This window comes from Alternaria arborescens (genome assembly GCF_004154835.1).
Source record: "Alternaria arborescens strain FERA 675 chromosome Unknown contig_13, whole genome shotgun sequence".
NCBI lineage: Eukaryota > Fungi > Ascomycota > Dothideomycetes > Pleosporales > Pleosporaceae > Alternaria > Alternaria arborescens.
Genome location: NW_021167868.1, coordinates 515751 through 532989, shown reverse-complemented (window position 1 = coordinate 532989; position 17239 = coordinate 515751). Strand labels below are relative to the sequence as shown.

Genomic DNA, 17239 nt, shown 5'->3' with positions numbered 1-17239 from the left:
CCTATTCCATGTTAAAAAGTATCACCTCATAGTGTTACTGTCACGGACCAATCTTCAGCAGAATGCAGATGTCCCATGGCATGAAGAGAAAATTTGATCTTCACCGACTGTGATCACCCTAGTCATACGGCAGGTAGGAAGCAAGGCTTGAGACGAAAAGTGTTTGATTGTAAAAGTGAAGCAACAAGCAAAGAGAAAGATTCTGTACACCACCAATGATCGGACATGAAACCTTGACTCGCGATGCAGTACATAAGCGTATATCAATCATCTCACGCGACAGGTCTAGTCCGCCCAGAAAGGCCCGTATATCGGCGGGTACTCAGCTTGAAGTATAATCGCATATACCAGCATCGAATAGCGCCTTTCCCCTCTTCTCCGGTACCGAGTGCCCCTCGGAACGGCCATCCGCGCAGTGAGTACCTGTACATCGTCAGGTACCAAACACTAAAGGTAGTCTATGGATGCTTTTCGTGGCAACTCAACACCCTTCCGCGGCTCTTTTTGACGGTTCTGCATGCATGCAGCATACATAATGTCCGTGCAGATCGTCCTACCGTATGGTAGACGTGACTAAACGTTTCAATTAGCCTATCCGAAGTATCGTGATCGTCGAAAGCCTCGTCATCCGCAGTGCTCGTGGTTGTGGTAGCCTCTAGGCAGCAGGTACAGTAGAGCTAAAGCACTGTCCTTTTCTTCCCGTCCGGCTGCCGCAAAAGGAAACAAGACCGTTATACGCGTCCTAGAGGTCGGCAAGACGGTGGTGGAGATCATGAGTCCCGGTGGCGCATCTGCGATTCTGCGTAGCGATTGGAGAGTTAGTAAATCGCCCTCCGCAGTCATGGCGAATTCTACAATGATTGGCGACAGTAACGCATGTGAGTGGAAACGCCGCCTCACGATACCAGCGGACGGAAGGCGGAGACGAAGGACCTTCTCACCGACGCAAAATACCGATAACTCAACACGCTGATCGGTACTCGTACTCGTTGCCTGAACGACGCACGTATTCAACGGACCATATCGGTTTGGGACTGGCAACTCGAAGAGCCTCATGCACCATCCATGCTTCAACCTTGCTGGAAAGTAAATATGGCGGTGGGCGAAAGCTATGACGCAGGACGAGATCCACCTGTCTAAACTGCTCGTCAATGCATGAAGTTGCTGGGAGAAGCCAGGCCTCCATGTGGCTCGCTAAACACACAGGCTTCTTCCCTATACCATGACTCACCGCTGAAGTGATGCTTTTTCGATGAGCGGGCGGCTGCGGAAGCGCGTGATCTATGGAAATGTAAATGTGTGTGGCGAATATTTCGACAGCATTTACAGGATGGAGTAGCTGAAGTCGTGAACTAATCGATTCGAGCTGTTTCAATGGAAGGGCCATTGTCCGAGTGGCAAGAGTCGCTAAGTGTTTCAATTATTCGCTTCGCAACAGCTTGACTGAAGCGGTCAAATCGGAGCAGCAGTAAGGCCGGCGGTGACCTGGCCGATCGATGGCGATAAAATGTAAGACGAAGCGGATTGAGACGGTAATGTTTGCCATCGGACACGAGCCCAATCGTGAACGACTGCGGACCCTGATAGTGATCAGTGACAAGCGTATTGCGTGTTGCTTGTAATCATTCGTCCGACGTCCGTGATGTTGACTGTTGAGGCGACCTTGCGCCACAGGGGAAACCGACGTTTCGCTTACGAGATCCCTGCAACGCATATCATTATTGCGCATGTGACTCGGAGCGTCCATGCCAAGCGCGTGCACCGCCACACATGGTCGAGTCTGCGGAATACTTACAATTAGGATGTATTGAATTTGCAATACCAGAGCGAATCGTTGGGCCCGGATGAATTATTTTAGGAGGTGCGTCATGCAGCTAGACCGCTCGCATGTCGACGACAGCTGCGCAGCTTGCAGTCGTGGCAGACTAACGTGGTCGTCCGACGAATCCGCAGCGCAGCAGTCGTGAGCCTGCACTCGATAGGGCTGCGCAAACCTGTGCGATGCGTCATAGCGATTCTGGTTAGCATCCATGGGTATCGCAGTTGCCTCCGTCCCGCTGCGCGTTTGTGTCGTCCTAGTGTCGTCTTGAGGACAGGTGTATAGAATCATGGGCGCTTAGTGTTGCAAAGGTCCACTTGGTGAAGAAGCCTCATTCTGATATCAGTCCATGACGATAGTAGCATGCGGGCGCGGAGTAAACAGTTCTGCAGGTCATGGGGAGTCATAGCAACGCATGATGTTGGTGGGTGCGAAGGATTACGCAAGGTGAGTTGTCTGATAGCAAAGTGGGTACCTGGAATTTTGACACCTTGAGAAATCATTGTGGGAAGCTCGGTAGGAAGGCGAACCCGATGAGCCACAGCGACAAGGCCCGAAGTAGTCCAATAAGGGCCGGGCATCGGGGTCAAAATACAAATGAGAACTGTGTGCCGAGAGATTACAAGGAGTGTGTTGACGGGAGATACCAGACTGTATGCGACCAAGGCGCAGGTATTCATGCACAGCACGGATACAGGCGTTCCGCCGGAGCCAGTCAAATTCAATGTGCGAGGTACTTGCGCTGCGAACTTGCTTTATCGAGCCGTAGTAGCTGCGAGCGGGGAGATCAAACCATGTAACCGCGACAAGTTACTTTGTTGTTGATAGTTTTCATCGAATCAAAACGGCGCCGGTGCAGCGATATGCAGCCGTAAGTGGGCCTTTCATCGACAGTACCATATGCCTTGGAAGACGACTGCAGACATTCGAAGTAGCGGTAAACAACGACGCATCCCCAGGCCAGCGACTTGGATAAGCTGTGAGACATTCGAAAAATTTTCACGGGCGGGAAATTAGCTTCGTACAGTGATCAGAGGGAAGTTCGAGAAGGGATCCGAGCGATAGAGTGCGGCTCTCAGCAGGCGACAGGGCCTCCCTAGCAGTGATAATCGGTCCCAAGCGACGCGGGACGACGTTGAATGGTGGACCTGCCGCTGTTTCGGATGGAAGTACTCCAGCCAAAACCAGCCGTGTGCCGCGACGATGGGCCATTGTAGCGTTTGTGCTAGGCGAAAGGTAGTTTACGAATGGGGTAGGTATGGAAATGGTCGCGAGCTCAAAGCAACGTTGAGGTCATGTTTGGCGATCAACAAAGACTATATGTCGCCCGGTAGCTGGTCGGTCACGGCAGGATTGGCAGCGTACGACGCCCGTGTGGGAGGGTTCTGCGCCGGTGGCAGCATGTGCTCGCAGTAAGAGGAAGCACAGGCAGAATGGGCCGTGTTATTGCATCCGCGCTGTAGCGAGCCGCGAGTCCTGCCCAACGACGGATATGGAGGATGAAAGGGTGGAGTGGAGCTTTGTTGGCTGCAAGGAGGGCCGTTTGAAGAGAGTTCAGCAGCAAACGAAACACGCTGAAAACGGTGACAGCTGAATGCAAGGCGATGCTGCACAGCATGTGGCACAGCAAATGAAGGGAGTACTCTGTCGTGGTTGCTTACGCTAGCCATGCTCGAAGGGGCATTTTACGATGGTGTCGAGGATTACGGGCATATAGCGGGCAACATGTGTTTCCAATATTACACACCCAAAACAGAACAAATATAAAACAGGCTGGGCGCGCAATGCCCGTCGTCAGGCATCAAGTATGGGCGTGCGGAGAGTGAATGGCCTCCCCCAACGCCTCTGTTTCTGGTCGGACTCAGCGCGAGTGCTCAGAGTCAGAGCCGGCTGGACAGGCAGTAGGGTTCGGGGCTAGCTTCCCAGAATACTCGTGGGCAATATGGGCAGGAGGCACAGCATGGTCAATCTGACCCGTAGATGAGGGTATGCTAACAGCCGGGGTCCCTTGGGCAGCTTCTAGTGGGTGCATGGCGCGACAGGGGGCTGCGTTAGGGCGGATGGGCACTGTAGTCCGCGCACGGATACAGCGACGAAAGCGGGCTCGGTCTCAAAAGCAGGCGCAGCCCGCCGTCGCTTCCTCTTTTGCGCACTCGAGCACCATCATCACACATTACCAAGCATTTTAGACGTCAACGTCTACTTCGATTAGGATCCCATACTCTGGATCCTTCTGGCACCCTCTAGTAACTACTCGACTCGAAACCCAATGTGCAGTAGACAGAGCCGGATTTCCCTTTCTCTCCCCTCCGTCACTGCTTCCACATCCACATCCGCCCGCTCCCAGCGCCCGCGAAGACCCTCGTTCGGTTTGCATATTCCAAGGTGAAGCAGGCACCGGCCTGGGCTCCTTCCCCATCGAACCGTATACGCACCTAAACAACAACCACCCACACACGCACTGCGACATCCACCAAAATGTACGCACCACAGTATCCGACTCCTCCCCCGGGCTACATGCCCTACGACCATTTCCGCACCACGCCGCCAATGTCTCCCGGTCCCGGCACCAGCTACTACTCCCCACGACACGCGCCCCAGATGGCTACCCCACGAGCGAGCCCCAAGGTCCAGGCCCACTCTCGACGGGCTTCGCACGCCGTGCCGCCACAGTACCAGAGCTCCTACGCTCCCTCACCTCGCGGAGGGGCCATGCCTCAGTATGGCGCTGCAGACCCGCGCACATACGCGACGCCGAGAGGCACCCCTGAATATGTAAGTTATTTCGGTTACAATATTCCAACAAGTCGGCATCGCCGCGACACAGACGTCCCGCCTCTCAAGCGCAGCAATCGCGAGAGGAAGCGTCGTCCGTCGCAGTCGGCACGTCACGTCTACACCAAAGTTGTCTACGACGACCGAGGCTACGGCTACGAATGCGATTACGACATTCACGACTACCCACCACCGCCATACGAGCAGTATGCGCGCCACGACATGTACGGGAGGGATGCTGATCACTATTACTATGATCAGGTCCCTATTTATGAGCCAGAGCCTAAGCCAAGCCGTCAACGACGCGCCTCTGCAGCCTCCACACGACAGCCAGCTGCCTCACCGAAGAAGCCTGCGCCAGCAGCCAAGTCCGCCCCCAAGGCCACCGAAGAAGATGCGCGCCGCGCTGGTATCCCCGCCGGCTACTCGTACAAGAACTGGGATCCCACTGAGGAGCCCATTATGCTTTTAGGTTCCGTTTTCGATGCCAACTCCCTTGGCAAATGGATCTACGACTGGACCGTCTTCCACTATGGCCCCGCAACCCCGCTCGCCGAGATGGCAGGTGAGCTTTGGCTCCTGCTCATCCAACTCGCCGGCAAAGTCAAGAGGGCTGACGAGACCATGCCCAAGATCCGCAAGAAGGAGAACCACGAAATGGTCGAAGACTTCCTAGAGAGTGGCGAACGCCTGTGGGTCCGCTTCGCCAAGCTCCTCAAGGTGTGCGAAGACTACATGTGGAAGGCCGCTAAGAAGGAGAGCGGCAAAGAGAAGCCTGTTTCCATGGGCAAGAACAGCGGCAAGGAGTTTGTCGAATCCATCTTCGGTCGCGACCGAGAACTTGAGAAGACCGAGAAGCTCATGACTGGAATGCGTCTCTGGTCTATGCGCTTCGATGCCAACTGCGAGGACATCCTTCGATACCCATCTGCTTAGGATCTCCTACCTTTCACACCTAGACGCTCTGGCGCTAGCGTTCTCTGTCTCGGTATACCCTTTTCCATTCCCGTCATTGCTTTGCGCATTATTTGATGTTATCGCGAGATACCCTTTCTTGCATTTCGTAATTGTTAATCCTGCTGCACTTTCTTTGCTTTGCACGTTTACAATGTACAACACTGGGTTTTCTCACGCATCGAGCGGGTCACAGGAAAAAGTCTGCCTTCTACTATGATATCCCCCTTCTTACTTGTATTGTTTTTCTAAGCCAACTATTGTTACTTTGCTGTTTGGAATGGTTACGCATGGTGTTCAGGTTGTCATTTTTGGGGTACTGGGATACCACTACACTTTGTCTTCTGGGTTGGTCCACTAGATTTGGGAGATTTCTACGGATATCTCATCAGAAAGATCGGTACCTCACGGTCAAAACTAGTTATACCCACTTACCACTCTATTGCTATCTATCAATTTATTACACATTACTCAATCATCTGCTCACTTTGCCTTGCCCCATGTGACAAAAATCTATGTGATTTACAATCCCACTCGCCTATCAAACCCACATGCGTCGCTTTTTCCCATACACTATCAAAGTTTCCAACGGTGGCGATCTCCCAAAGCCACGGCCCCTGCATAGCAAGCCACACATGGCATCTGAGACACAACCAACCCTATCGCACCTCAGATCAGTCTCGGACATGTGCTTTTGTGTCTCCAACCAATTTCACATGTTCGCACACCCTCTTTGACACGTTTCCAGCCCCTCCGAGCCGCTGTCGCACTGTGAGTCACAGTCCTGTGCTGCATCACCACCACGTGTATTGAGCCAACCGGCGCTTGCACATCCATCTTCATGACCCCATTGGCTGTTTTGGCTTATTCTCAGCCTTACCATAGAAGAAGCGCTGTGCATAGAAGCCTGCTGCAGGTTCAGTCAAAGAGGCAAGGCATGTTTTTTGCTTCTTTGGCCCCATGGCTGAATGTGGCGGTTGTGCAGCACGGAGCGGGAAGGATTCACATGTCCAATCGAAGACATGCATGTGAGTTCGTGCCGCCTGGGGCCTGGCCTGACCCTTGAGATTGGACGAGCGGAACGACAGCGGTTTGCTATCTTGATATCATACCGTGCCCGGTGCAGGAATAGGACAATGCTCACACTGTGTAAAGGAACGGTTGGGTTTGGGAAGAGTGCACAAAGTGCTATTTACGACTGCGTTGTGGGTGGTAAGGCCCGGAGCTTTGGGATGGCTACTTACAGCTCGCGCACATTGCATGCGCCGATGATATTGCAGTAATTCTACAGTCCCTCAAGGCAACATGCTCGAGGGTTACGCAGCGCAATGATGAAAGGCCCCTTAATTGCGGCCACATATGCGGCTCAACGTTATCAGCCTCCCTTCCCGTTGTGCAAAATTCCACGCCACCCATCCCATCCGTTCCTTAGCGCAGAGTCCCTCAAGATTAAGAGGCGTCGCATCATCCCTGGGCACGGGAGCTCCTTTGATAGGCAACCTTGTCGCATTCCCATCATCCCCGGTCTTAATACGAGTTACAACGTGCAAGGGCATCCTGACATGGGTGATTAGGCAACAGTTTGAATGAGTAGCAGAATTGGCATCATCTGCGTTTTGGGATCGACAGGCACAGAGACGTCGTCGGGATGTTCGGATGGAAGGGTAGTGTGAGCGAGTGGGTGTATGACAAAGACGGGAGGTTGGAGGAAGGTTTCACGGGGTCTGTTGGCTGGAACCAGGGCTATCGCTTCCACGACGTCTGCTAAGTTACTGCTATTTGGCTTTTTGGTTTCGGTGGGTGTCACGAGCTGAGTGAGCGGCGTTGGGTTGCATTGTGTTGATTGGTGAGGATCGCATCTTACTTCTTTTGGATGTGATACTTCCACGGCTGAATGTGTGGTACTCAGATCGTTTGTGGAAATCGCTCCAGTGAACGAGTAGCATTCTCTATTCCGAAGTACCAAACGCGATCGCTCCTCAACGCCCTGGGAAAGACTTCCAGATGACCTTCTCGACCCAGCAAACATTGCTGCATCTGGGCCTTTCTCCGTCGCATCGGATCGCATTCCGACGCAACCATACGACATCATTCCGCTAAACAGGCAAGCCCATCACATCACCATGGGCGAGCACTTTGTCTGGATCCCCAATCGCATCATTGCAGCAGGGTGAATCTGGGGTGCATGTGCAATGCTCGCAGAACACCTGATGTCCAGGTTGCGGCTCACTAACAAACCTACCAGCAGTTCATGCAGCAGCCTGACATATACCGCACACTATCGGCCAGCAACACTACGGTGTTTCAAAACACATGGCCGGTGCGAGCGTGCATGAACCGGTCCCCTATTCCCTTCTTCCTATCAAGCAACCGAAGCGAAGCGAGAATGATGGCAGCCGCGGCATGACGAAAGCCAGACTAAACCCCGCCTAGACCCACTTGATCAAGTTTCTCTCCACTTGGTACATCCACTTGTACCCCGCTGCCACTCCGCGTGAACCGCCTTTGCCTATGTCACTGTCTGGCAACTTCCAAGGTTTTTGACCACAAATTGGGTGGGGTTACTTCCTGGATGAAGCCGGAGTGGAATCGAGATGGCTGGTAGATGGAGATGCCGTCACAAGATCGGCATTAATCGGTCAATGCGACATTGTTCATGCTGTGCGAGCATCGAGATCTCGACTGTTAGAAGTCACCTTCATTTTCGGAAGTGGCCGATGATAGCTTGCGTAGCGTTACGTCTAAAAGCACAAGGTGAGGGGTGTGGAGGGGTAAAAAGTTTGAGGCAGAGACATGCCACGTCTATACCGCTCTCTGGCGTTCAGGCTTGTTACATTGACGAATGAGAGATCAGAACTTCTGCATCGTGGGCGTGGTCAGCTGCACTTTTCTGTTTGCTGGAGGGTGGGTTTGGGCTGCCAAAATGAAGATTAAGCGCTCTATCCTCAGCGTGATTGGGGATCTTTTGAGAAATGCCGTAGAAATGCGCGCTGGAAGGTAAGCTCGGATAGGCGTGTGCATGTATGAGTTTTCCAGCGGCACTTGCAAATTGAACAACGCAAACTGCCGTTCTACATGGATACGAGACATAGCAATGACGGGTATGATGTAACTGAACGTCGCGCAAACATCTTCTTCCAGGATTTCTGCCTTTCTCAACCTGGCATGGAACACTGCCAAATCCACCCTCACTTGCGACTGGGCCAACACCAAGAACAGTCTCGATTCAAGCGCAACCGCCCATCGAACAAGGGTAACTATCTCCCTTCCGTCTTCCACGTGCCCACCCGCCAGTGTCAACTCGTCACTCTGCATAAGCGCCCGAAAAAACCATCACCCCACCACCATCTACTACTCCTCCTCCAGCAACACTTTCTCTAGCACATTAAACCGCAGCAAGGGTTTGTCAAGATAGCCCTTTGTACATCACAGCAACCCCTCCTTTGTTTGCTTGTCATCCTTATCGATGGCAAGGTAGAAGTCCTATTTCTGGGCAACGAACTGCATGCACTGCGCATGCGAACACCCTTCTAGCGCGTGTTGTTGTTTCTATTTTCGATAATCGTGCACATCGTGCAGTAGCGGGGTAGGACGAGGCTGCTCCGGCTTACATGATGTGTATTGTATTGAACTAACCTAATAGAGATGCAAGGGGGACATATTGTTACACGACAGGCAGTGTGCAAGGATATGGTCAGCAATATCTCCATGTTGGTAAGGGGAGACTGAGTATCAAACAATGAATGCTTCCAAGGACTTCTGGTTGGAATGTCTCGAATCTTCCGTATTCGATTTCACCACGCAAGTGCCAATCGAGTACCTTTCACAGCTACCTCACCACTTATACAAGTGATTGCATACAACAGGCATGTGAATTACCATGTGAACTAGAAGTTCACATATTTGTATAACTAGAAGTTTTGTTCTTAGTCGTATATGGAAGGTTCTAAGAGCTCTACCTTACTTTTGCCTGGCATGTCGAAATCAGTACACTCAACTGCGAAGAAAGAAGGCCTGAGCACTGGTGTTGAGGGTGACTTTTCTCTTGATGACGCTGTAGTCCAAGGCAAGTCCTTAGAGCGGTCATAACATGCTTAGAGCTCACAGCCTTGTACAGTTCTACTGGAGGGCAGCAAAGTTCTGTCTGCGCACAGCTATGGCTCCTCCGCATGGACTGTCACAGCCCGTCTGAACGTTATACTTCCTAGCGGAATTGAGAAGAAGTTCTTCCTCAAGGTTGCAACCGAAGAGCCTGGTCGCGTGATGATGGAGGGAGAGTTCAATTCCATGAGCTCTCTTTACCAGAATTCGCCGGGGTTTATTCCCGAGCCTCTGACTTGGGGTAAGTTCAAAATGAAGACGCCAGAGACGTATTTCTTCCTATGCGACTTTATCAACATGACCAATGAAATGCCGGACCCCGTCCAGTTCTGCGCCAAGCTTGCAGAACTCAACAGGACAAGTGAATCTCCGACTGGGATATTTGGTTTCCATGTCTCTACTTATCATGGTAGGTTCGCCCAGAAAATGGCTTGGGACCCGAGTTGGACGAACTTCTTCACGAAGCTGCTTCGAGCTGCTCTCGTCATCGAAAAGCAAGAATGTAGCCCATGGCCAGAATTTGAGGCAGTTTCAGAGCGTACACTTAGCCATGTGATCCCAAGGATTTTGGGCGCGCTCGAAGAAGATAGCCGTCAGATCAAACCATCGCTCATCCACGGAGACCTTTGGGAAGGTAACGGCGGGACAGATATTTCGAATGGGGACGTCTATATCTTCGATGCTGGCGCATATTACGCTCACCATGGAATGGAGATCGGTATGTGGCGATGCGAAAGACATAAGATCAAATCGCGAAAATACAAGCGACAGTACCCCCGAAACATGACTGTGAGTGAGTCGGCAGAGGAATTCGAAGACCGCAATCGTTTGTAATGTATCAAGATGAACATCATCCATTCAGCGTATCATCCTGGATCTATCGTTAGAGAAACGTAAGTCGCAGTTATCAAGATTGAATGACAGATCGACTTACATAGTCATAGGGCCTACAACGACATGCGCTACCTAGTCGATAAGTACGCACCATACCCGACAGGAGAAGAACCTCCACGAAGTAGAGTGCCGGGCGAAGTACCCGCAACCGTATGACAAGGAGAAGGAAGCTATGTCAGACAAGCAGATAACTAGAGTGACCGAAGTATTCCCACATTGTCGGTGTAGACCTGTGTTATATTGATAGTTCCCAAATATATCATTGAGTTCATCAAAAGTCCTCGATGTCATCACTTTGATGACTGGTTCCGACTTTTCTGTCTCCAATTTCTTCCAGTGTGTTGTAGTTTAAAAGCCATGGGCACTGCTAATGAAGTAAGACCTGTCAACAACGTGAAAGTCCATCCAGTTCCTAGCTTTGAGATGATAGTATCTAAGGCTGCTAGAGCTGCGGCGGCAAGCAGGCAACGGAATAGATTGGCAGCTGCACTAGCTGTTGCGGGGCGGGTCGGATTGACATCGACAAGTGAAGTGCCGCAAGCGTTGAATACCCCGGTGATTGAGGCACCGATAGAGAACTGGAGAATCAGAGGTATAGAGAAATGCGTATGCCCATCCAAAGCCCATTCGTACCCAATGGTGGTCACAGCTGTAGCACCCATGTAGAAATACGTGGCGCGCAAGCGAGCCTTCTCCATGGGAAATTCCAGGAGGTCATCACCTCGTGTTCGATCGATTGAGAAACCCAAGCTGGAAGCGACTCTCCGATACTCCCAGTTCATGACATAGCCTGCGTTTGTCAGCTCCCACTCTTATGTGTATATTGCGTATGCTACTAACCGCAAGTATAAGAAGCCAAAGCGCAACCGACTCCACATGGAATATATATCAAGCCTGCGTACAGTTCCTCGAAGCCATAGATCATTATGAAAAGAGTCGGAAGTGACGCTTGAACACAGCAGTAAGTCATATAGAACAAGCCGTTGATGAGCATAATCAATGCATTCTCCTTCTGCCAAAGGGCTTTGAAACACGGCTTAAGGCTGGGCATTCTTGTCCGCTGAACATCCGTTGAGCCTCCAAAACTTGCTGTTGATGACTTGTTCGATTTGAGCTTCATTTGAGTCAAGTAAGATCTGTTTGTATGCGACAGGGAAAACGATCCACCGCTTTTCGCCACAGGTGAAGATAGAGTACGGTACTGTGTCCGGTGGTTGGTCTTGCGTTGGAGCATGAGTGACGGCTGTAGCCTTTTCGCCCATAATGGGCGAATTTAGGACAGTAGACAGCGATTGTGATGGTAGAAGGTCAAGACTACAGTCAAAGAAGGTAGAGTGCTGTTCCTCGATTGGCCCCTGCGGATAACGGTATACTGATTGACGGCAATGCGCTGCAGTTGGCTGGTCGTCATCTTCTTGGGCATCGAGCGAGCAAACCATGCGACATCGAAACAAGCCTCTTCATATGTATGTGTTCATGGTATTCGCTAAACTTAAGTGTAGCTAGTCTTTCCTAAAAGCGACTTTTCCTATCATCTATTGATTGTGATCCTTCATCCAACGTCATATCTATTAATCCTAGTGGTGAAGCATCTCGTGCAAAATGCAGACGGAGACAAGGAGCATCACACCTTTGAATGCCACCGCATATCCGTACAATCTAGAGAGATTCCCAGCCCGTTGTATAGACCGCGTATACGTCAACACTTACTATGCAGCGCTATCTCTTAGCCGTTGCTGCTCTTCCTCCGTGAGCTGACCGAACTCTTCAGCAAAGCCCTGCGTGGTCGCCGCGCGCTTGAAGAAGTCGACCAGGAAGCCTTGAGTCTCATCGTCGCGCTGACGACCACCGCCTGGCTCCTCTGCGGCAAACGCCATCAATTGCTCTCTGCTGAAGCCACTGCCAAGATCGACAAATGGATTCACCTCATCCTCCCAGTCGTCATCACCAGAATCTTCTTCGGCGAGCTCAGCAGCAGCTTGTGCGTCGAGGGGTGCGCCAGAGGCGGACTGAAGTTCGACGACGAGAACTTTGAGAATCTTGAGAGGGGCAGGAACTATGGTATATTTGTCAGGATCTGATTCGAGCGTCAGTTTGTGGATGAAAAAAAAAAGGATTTGCATTGCTTGGTTGCAAGAATGACGCGGTAGCCTACAAGCATGCTCCACAACATGACACTCATCGAGCGCAGTAATGACAACGTAAAGGTAAACAAGAGGATAGATGATGGAAGAAGCTTACTGTTTTTCGCACGACTTCTGGTCATGATCCGACCGTCATTGTTTGGTATCAAGTCGCCCTGCACTTGCACCTGTGCAACACGAGGGTCCTTCAAATCATACAATTTCGACAGGGCGATAACACTAGAACACATGGTCAGCAACGATGTACGATTGATAAAAGGTAGTGGGAGAGGGGAGTTCAACTTATTCCGAACGGTCTGAAGCCTTCCGATAGGCAATCTCCGTTCGTATGTGAACTGCTCGATCTCCGGAGAGGTTCGTACGTACTTTTGTCGGATTTCATCATAGCCGGCGAAGTTGATTGAGTTCTCGAGCCACTTCGCTAGGACGACCTGGAGGCCGTTTTGACCTTCGATATCCTGGCCGGCCAGGAAGTCCACGACTTCCGAGGCGTGATTCAGGCTCAAACGCGCAAACACGAGCGTCAGACTTTGAATGAATTGAGCTTGTCCCGCTTGTGCAAGACGGACTGCGACACTTCGCAACAGTTGCTCCAGGTAAGGACCAAGTCTTTCATGGCCAGCCTTCTCCACTACTTCGGCGGCAAGTGCACCGACCTCGCCAGCAGCGTGATCACTGCACGAAGACAACAGACGCGAAACAATAATGAGAGTGACCTCGAGGCCAGCCTTTCCAGTGTCGTCCCGCCATTCGAAGAGTTGTTGGTGGTCGTGCGAGATGATGTTCTTTACTGCAGTCGTGGCGGACTTCAGCAACTCCTCGTCGGTGGAGCCCAGAAGCACTCGTGTAAGTTTTGGCATAGTCGTCGCAACGAATCCAGCAGGAAGTGGCTCTGGTCCATGCTCGGCAAGTACGGCAAGGAGATCGGCAGCAAAGTTGCACAAGGCGTTCTCCTCCGTCAAACTTCCGACGTCGAAAGCGCCCATAAGTGATGGAAGGACCCTTGCGCAAAGTTGGACGTATGCATCACCACCCATTCGCGCAATAGTCTCAGTCACCTCTTCGAATGCCTCGGTGACTAGCATGGTGAGTTGGAAGTTGTTAGCTTGATGACTGGCGACCCGGAAAAGCGTATCGAGACCGTTATCTGTAATGCATATCCGTGTATCAATGAGTATAGCATCTCGCAGTGTTTCGACCAGAGTAACCATGAGATCCTCACTGTCGCTGAGCTCTGACATGTCTTGCGCGGCAAGGTAATTACTGATAGCCATGATGATGGTGTTCTGTATTGGCTGTGTGGTCGCGTGTGGGAGCGCCTGGAGGTAGTATTGCAGAGCTCGGATACACGACACTTGGACAACGTCGGACTCGTCAGATGGAATGGCCTGCAGAGATGCCTCAAGGAATGAGGTGCCAAGCTGTTGCAGAGCATCTCCTGATGTTCTTGTCAGACTCCCGGCGACTAGGTAACCGCGTGCTCGAAGGAAAGCGTCGGGCTGCTGCATGGCATATCGGATGAAGTCGACGTAGCCGCTCGCAGTATCTGGACTGATCTGCTTCTCTACGTCTTGGAAGTCACTCAACAGCTGGTTCAGTACATAGAGCGCAGCCTCTTCAGCTTTCCAACCCTTGGACTCGGAATATAGCGCTCTTGTGTAAGTCAATAAGCCGTTGACGGTAGGTTCTGTGAGCCATTCGCCAAGCTTGATGACGAGATCACCACAGGCCGTTCGGGGTGTGTAGTTCGCCGTCACACTCGTCTCCTCGCTCAGGAAGATGTTTACATCCACATCCCAGAGTCCCTCCTCTTCAGTGGTGATTTGCGCGTACGCCACAGCCAGCTTCATAACCTGGGTTACCCATGAGTTTTCGGGCGCCTGGTTCTGGAGTTCCTGTTCGAGTTGTGCGCGGACCGGAGGTGCGCGGAGGCACGCCTGCATGAAGTCCAGCTCTTCAAGGATTAGGAAGTCCAGAGTATACGGCAGACCATCGCCATCTTCTAGCCTGCTTTGACGATCTTCTTGAATGTACATGAGAGAGTATGCCGGTTCAAGCAAAGAAAGCTCTTGCCAGGTAGCCTGGAATAGGACGATACTCTGTGGCGATATGATGGCAGGAAAGAGGGACCGTATGCGCATAAGGACCTGTTAATTGTTTAGTATTGCCGGGTATGCAGTGGATCATACGACATGACTGACCTTGACACACTGTAGCTTGAGAGCGATCTGTCCCTTGTAGAGTGAGGCATTGGGTGTATCCTGGTCTTCTTCTTCTTGCGACGGCGGGTCAGGGAGCCTAGTGTTCAGGACGTTGACGAAAAAGGGAATCCACTCCTTGAGTATCTCGTCGGCAAAGCTCTTGACCATGGCCTTGTGATCCTCCAGCACCAACTCTAGTATGTCGAAGCAGCCGTGGAAGACTTTGCAAGCCAAGGCCCTCATTGTCGGCTTCCTCTGGTCGTTGGTGGCCACATCGTACAGGACCTTGATCATCTGAGGCGCTACGGCAAAGAAGGTCTGTTCGTTGAACGAGTCTTCGACCAGCTCGCCGAGGACTCTGAGAGCGCCATGCAGCTGGCCTTCTGTCGCGTTCGGTATCAGTGCGAGAAGATTGTCGAGAAGATCTGGCCATTCAATGGGGTAGTCGGCGCTTGCGATCTTGCTGACGACGAGGCCCGCGGCGGCCTTGAGCTTGCGGTCAAGCTGGTCCGATGTGGCGAGAGTGAGCAGCTGTTGCCGTAATATGGCCTTGTTCTCATCTGTGACCAGCGCCTGCCCTTTCCATTCGTCAATACTGGAGCTCCATCCTGCCAGCACGATGTTCTTTATGTACAGCAGGGCAGCCTGTCGGATGTTGAGAGGCACGCTCTCATGGCAGGCGATGCCAATGAGGCCCAGCGGGAGCTCCTGGTGGCCGTAGAGGGAGAGGAGCTGCTGCTCAGCGTGTTTGCGGGTGTCCTCCTGGGCGGTTTGGGTCGCTGACAGCAGCTGGACTAGTTGGTCCTCCATGTTCAACGTGGGGCCTGCGCGTATAGAGCTAGTCGGCACGTCTAGCGCTCCCCAAAACGGCTGGCGAGCAAGATGGATCGATTGTTGACGCGTTTGTTGATGGGTGTTGCTGGGCGATTGAGCACGAGGAAAAAGAACGCGCCCGGAGATGCGGGGCAACTCCGTGAATCTCTGGGTAGTGGGGTGGGTGGCTAAGCGGATGCTATAACTGAAGCAATAAGCCTACCAGGGCTGACGGATGGATGTACCGTGGGGATGTCGAGAGAAGAGGCTGTTTGGGAGCATCGGCTGAGTTGCAGCAAGGAACGAGGTGGCCAATTACCACGATGCGCTCCGATGGGCGGTGACGACGATGCTTCTTCCCGGTCGTGGGAAGGAAACGCGACACCTGGGCGGCTGCACCTTCGCTCGCCCTCCCACGACCCTCCCCTGCCAGCCACGTTGGTCTTCTCAACAATGTCAGGGGCAGTCAACACAGCATACGCACGACATCTGCCATACCGATCACCACCAACCCTACCAGAGCCTTGAAGCAGGCAGGCAACCATTCATCGATACGCTAGCGGCCTTCACGCACACGCGACAAGACGCGTCTGCGTCATGATCATACCCAACTCCGAATAGAGGCGCGCGGAACATGGCACCAACATACCTCCAAAACCTCTCCCACTTCACCGTCTTCCTCACGGCCTACACGCACACGCTCCTCTGCCTCCGCGAACTCTATCCACCCACCTCCTTCGCCAAAGCCCGCTTTCACAATGCCCCCGTCTACCAATCGCGCCATCCGCTCGTCTGCGAGTGGGTCACCGACGCCATAAAAGCCGTGCGCGAAGAGCTCATCAACGGCATCGTCGCCAGGATTGGCATCGTCATCTTCAGCTACCCGGATGAGGGCGAAGGGTCAGGCAGCGGCAAGATAATGGAGCGCTACATGTTCGACGTGAGCGCCTTCCCGGTCGTAGCCAAGGGAGACCGCAACATAGACATTGAGTGGGAAGATGAGACATCGGTGCCCGAGGTGGAATACAATGACGATGGCACTATCAAGAGAAAGAAGACAAAGCCACTCGATGTCGATATCCATGCCGACATCAGCGAACAGTACCGCGCTGCCTTGATTGCGCTTGCGGTGCGTGCTCCGCGACTCGATCCATTACCACCAAACTGCTCATTCAACATCAGTATGGAACTCAAGGATGAGCCTGAAATCGACCCGCCCATGGGACACACAGAGACATGGGTGCCGGTCCAACCTAGTTTGCAGAAGAAGGGGAGAGGCAAAGCGAAGCAGGCTTTGTTTAGAGAGGAGCTCGACGAGGAAGCTTTTGAGCTAGGGATACTGAGAGAAAGGGAAGGAAGGGATCTGGGTGGCGCCAGTGTCATACCAATACGCAGTGTGCAGGCAGGTGTCTTCAGCTTTGAGAATTGGATAGAAGAAGGCAAAGCCAAATTTGAGAGCAAGGACGAGGGTAGTTCAAAGACAAGTTTCTCTAGTATTTTCAATTAGATGAATGAATAAGTTATAAGCCTGTGACCAC

General features: G+C 52.3%; 5 protein-coding genes across 5 annotated transcripts; 3 read left to right on the top strand and 2 right to left on the bottom strand.

Moving 5' to 3' along the window:
* Positions 1-4297: 4297 nt before the first annotated feature.
* AA0111_g6312 (hypothetical protein) lies at positions 4298-5530 on the top strand (the record flags this gene model as incomplete). Its single annotated transcript, XM_028652521.1, has 1 exon — positions 4298-5530. One exon carries the CDS (start codon positions 4298-4300, stop codon positions 5528-5530), a length of 1233 nt encoding a protein of 410 aa, XP_028505997.1.
* A 3993-nt stretch (positions 5531-9523) lies between these two features.
* Positions 9524-10483, top strand: AA0111_g6311 (hypothetical protein; the record flags this gene model as incomplete). Its single annotated transcript, XM_028652520.1, has 2 exons — positions 9524-9581; positions 9666-10483. The coding sequence occupies 2 exons, from the start codon at positions 9524-9526 to the stop codon at positions 10481-10483; spliced, it is 876 nt and encodes a 291-aa protein (XP_028505996.1).
* A 1097-nt stretch (positions 10484-11580) lies between these two features.
* Positions 11581-11805, bottom strand: AA0111_g6310 (hypothetical protein; the record flags this gene model as incomplete). Its single annotated transcript, XM_028652519.1, has 1 exon — positions 11581-11805. One exon carries the CDS (start codon positions 11803-11805, stop codon positions 11581-11583), a length of 225 nt encoding a protein of 74 aa, XP_028505995.1.
* A 447-nt stretch (positions 11806-12252) lies between these two features.
* Positions 12253-15698, bottom strand: AA0111_g6309 (hypothetical protein; the record flags this gene model as incomplete). The annotated part of the gene is made up of 4 exons (XM_028652517.1): positions 12253-12620; positions 12785-12906; positions 13054-14834; positions 14889-15698. The coding sequence occupies 4 exons, from the start codon at positions 15696-15698 to the stop codon at positions 12253-12255; spliced, it is 3081 nt and encodes a 1026-aa protein (XP_028506142.1).
* A 637-nt stretch (positions 15699-16335) lies between these two features.
* Positions 16336-17208, top strand: AA0111_g6308 (hypothetical protein; the record flags this gene model as incomplete). The annotated part of the gene is made up of 1 exon (XM_028652516.1): positions 16336-17208. One exon carries the CDS (start codon positions 16336-16338, stop codon positions 17206-17208), a length of 873 nt encoding a protein of 290 aa, XP_028506143.1.
* Positions 17209-17239: the final 31 nt, after the last annotated feature.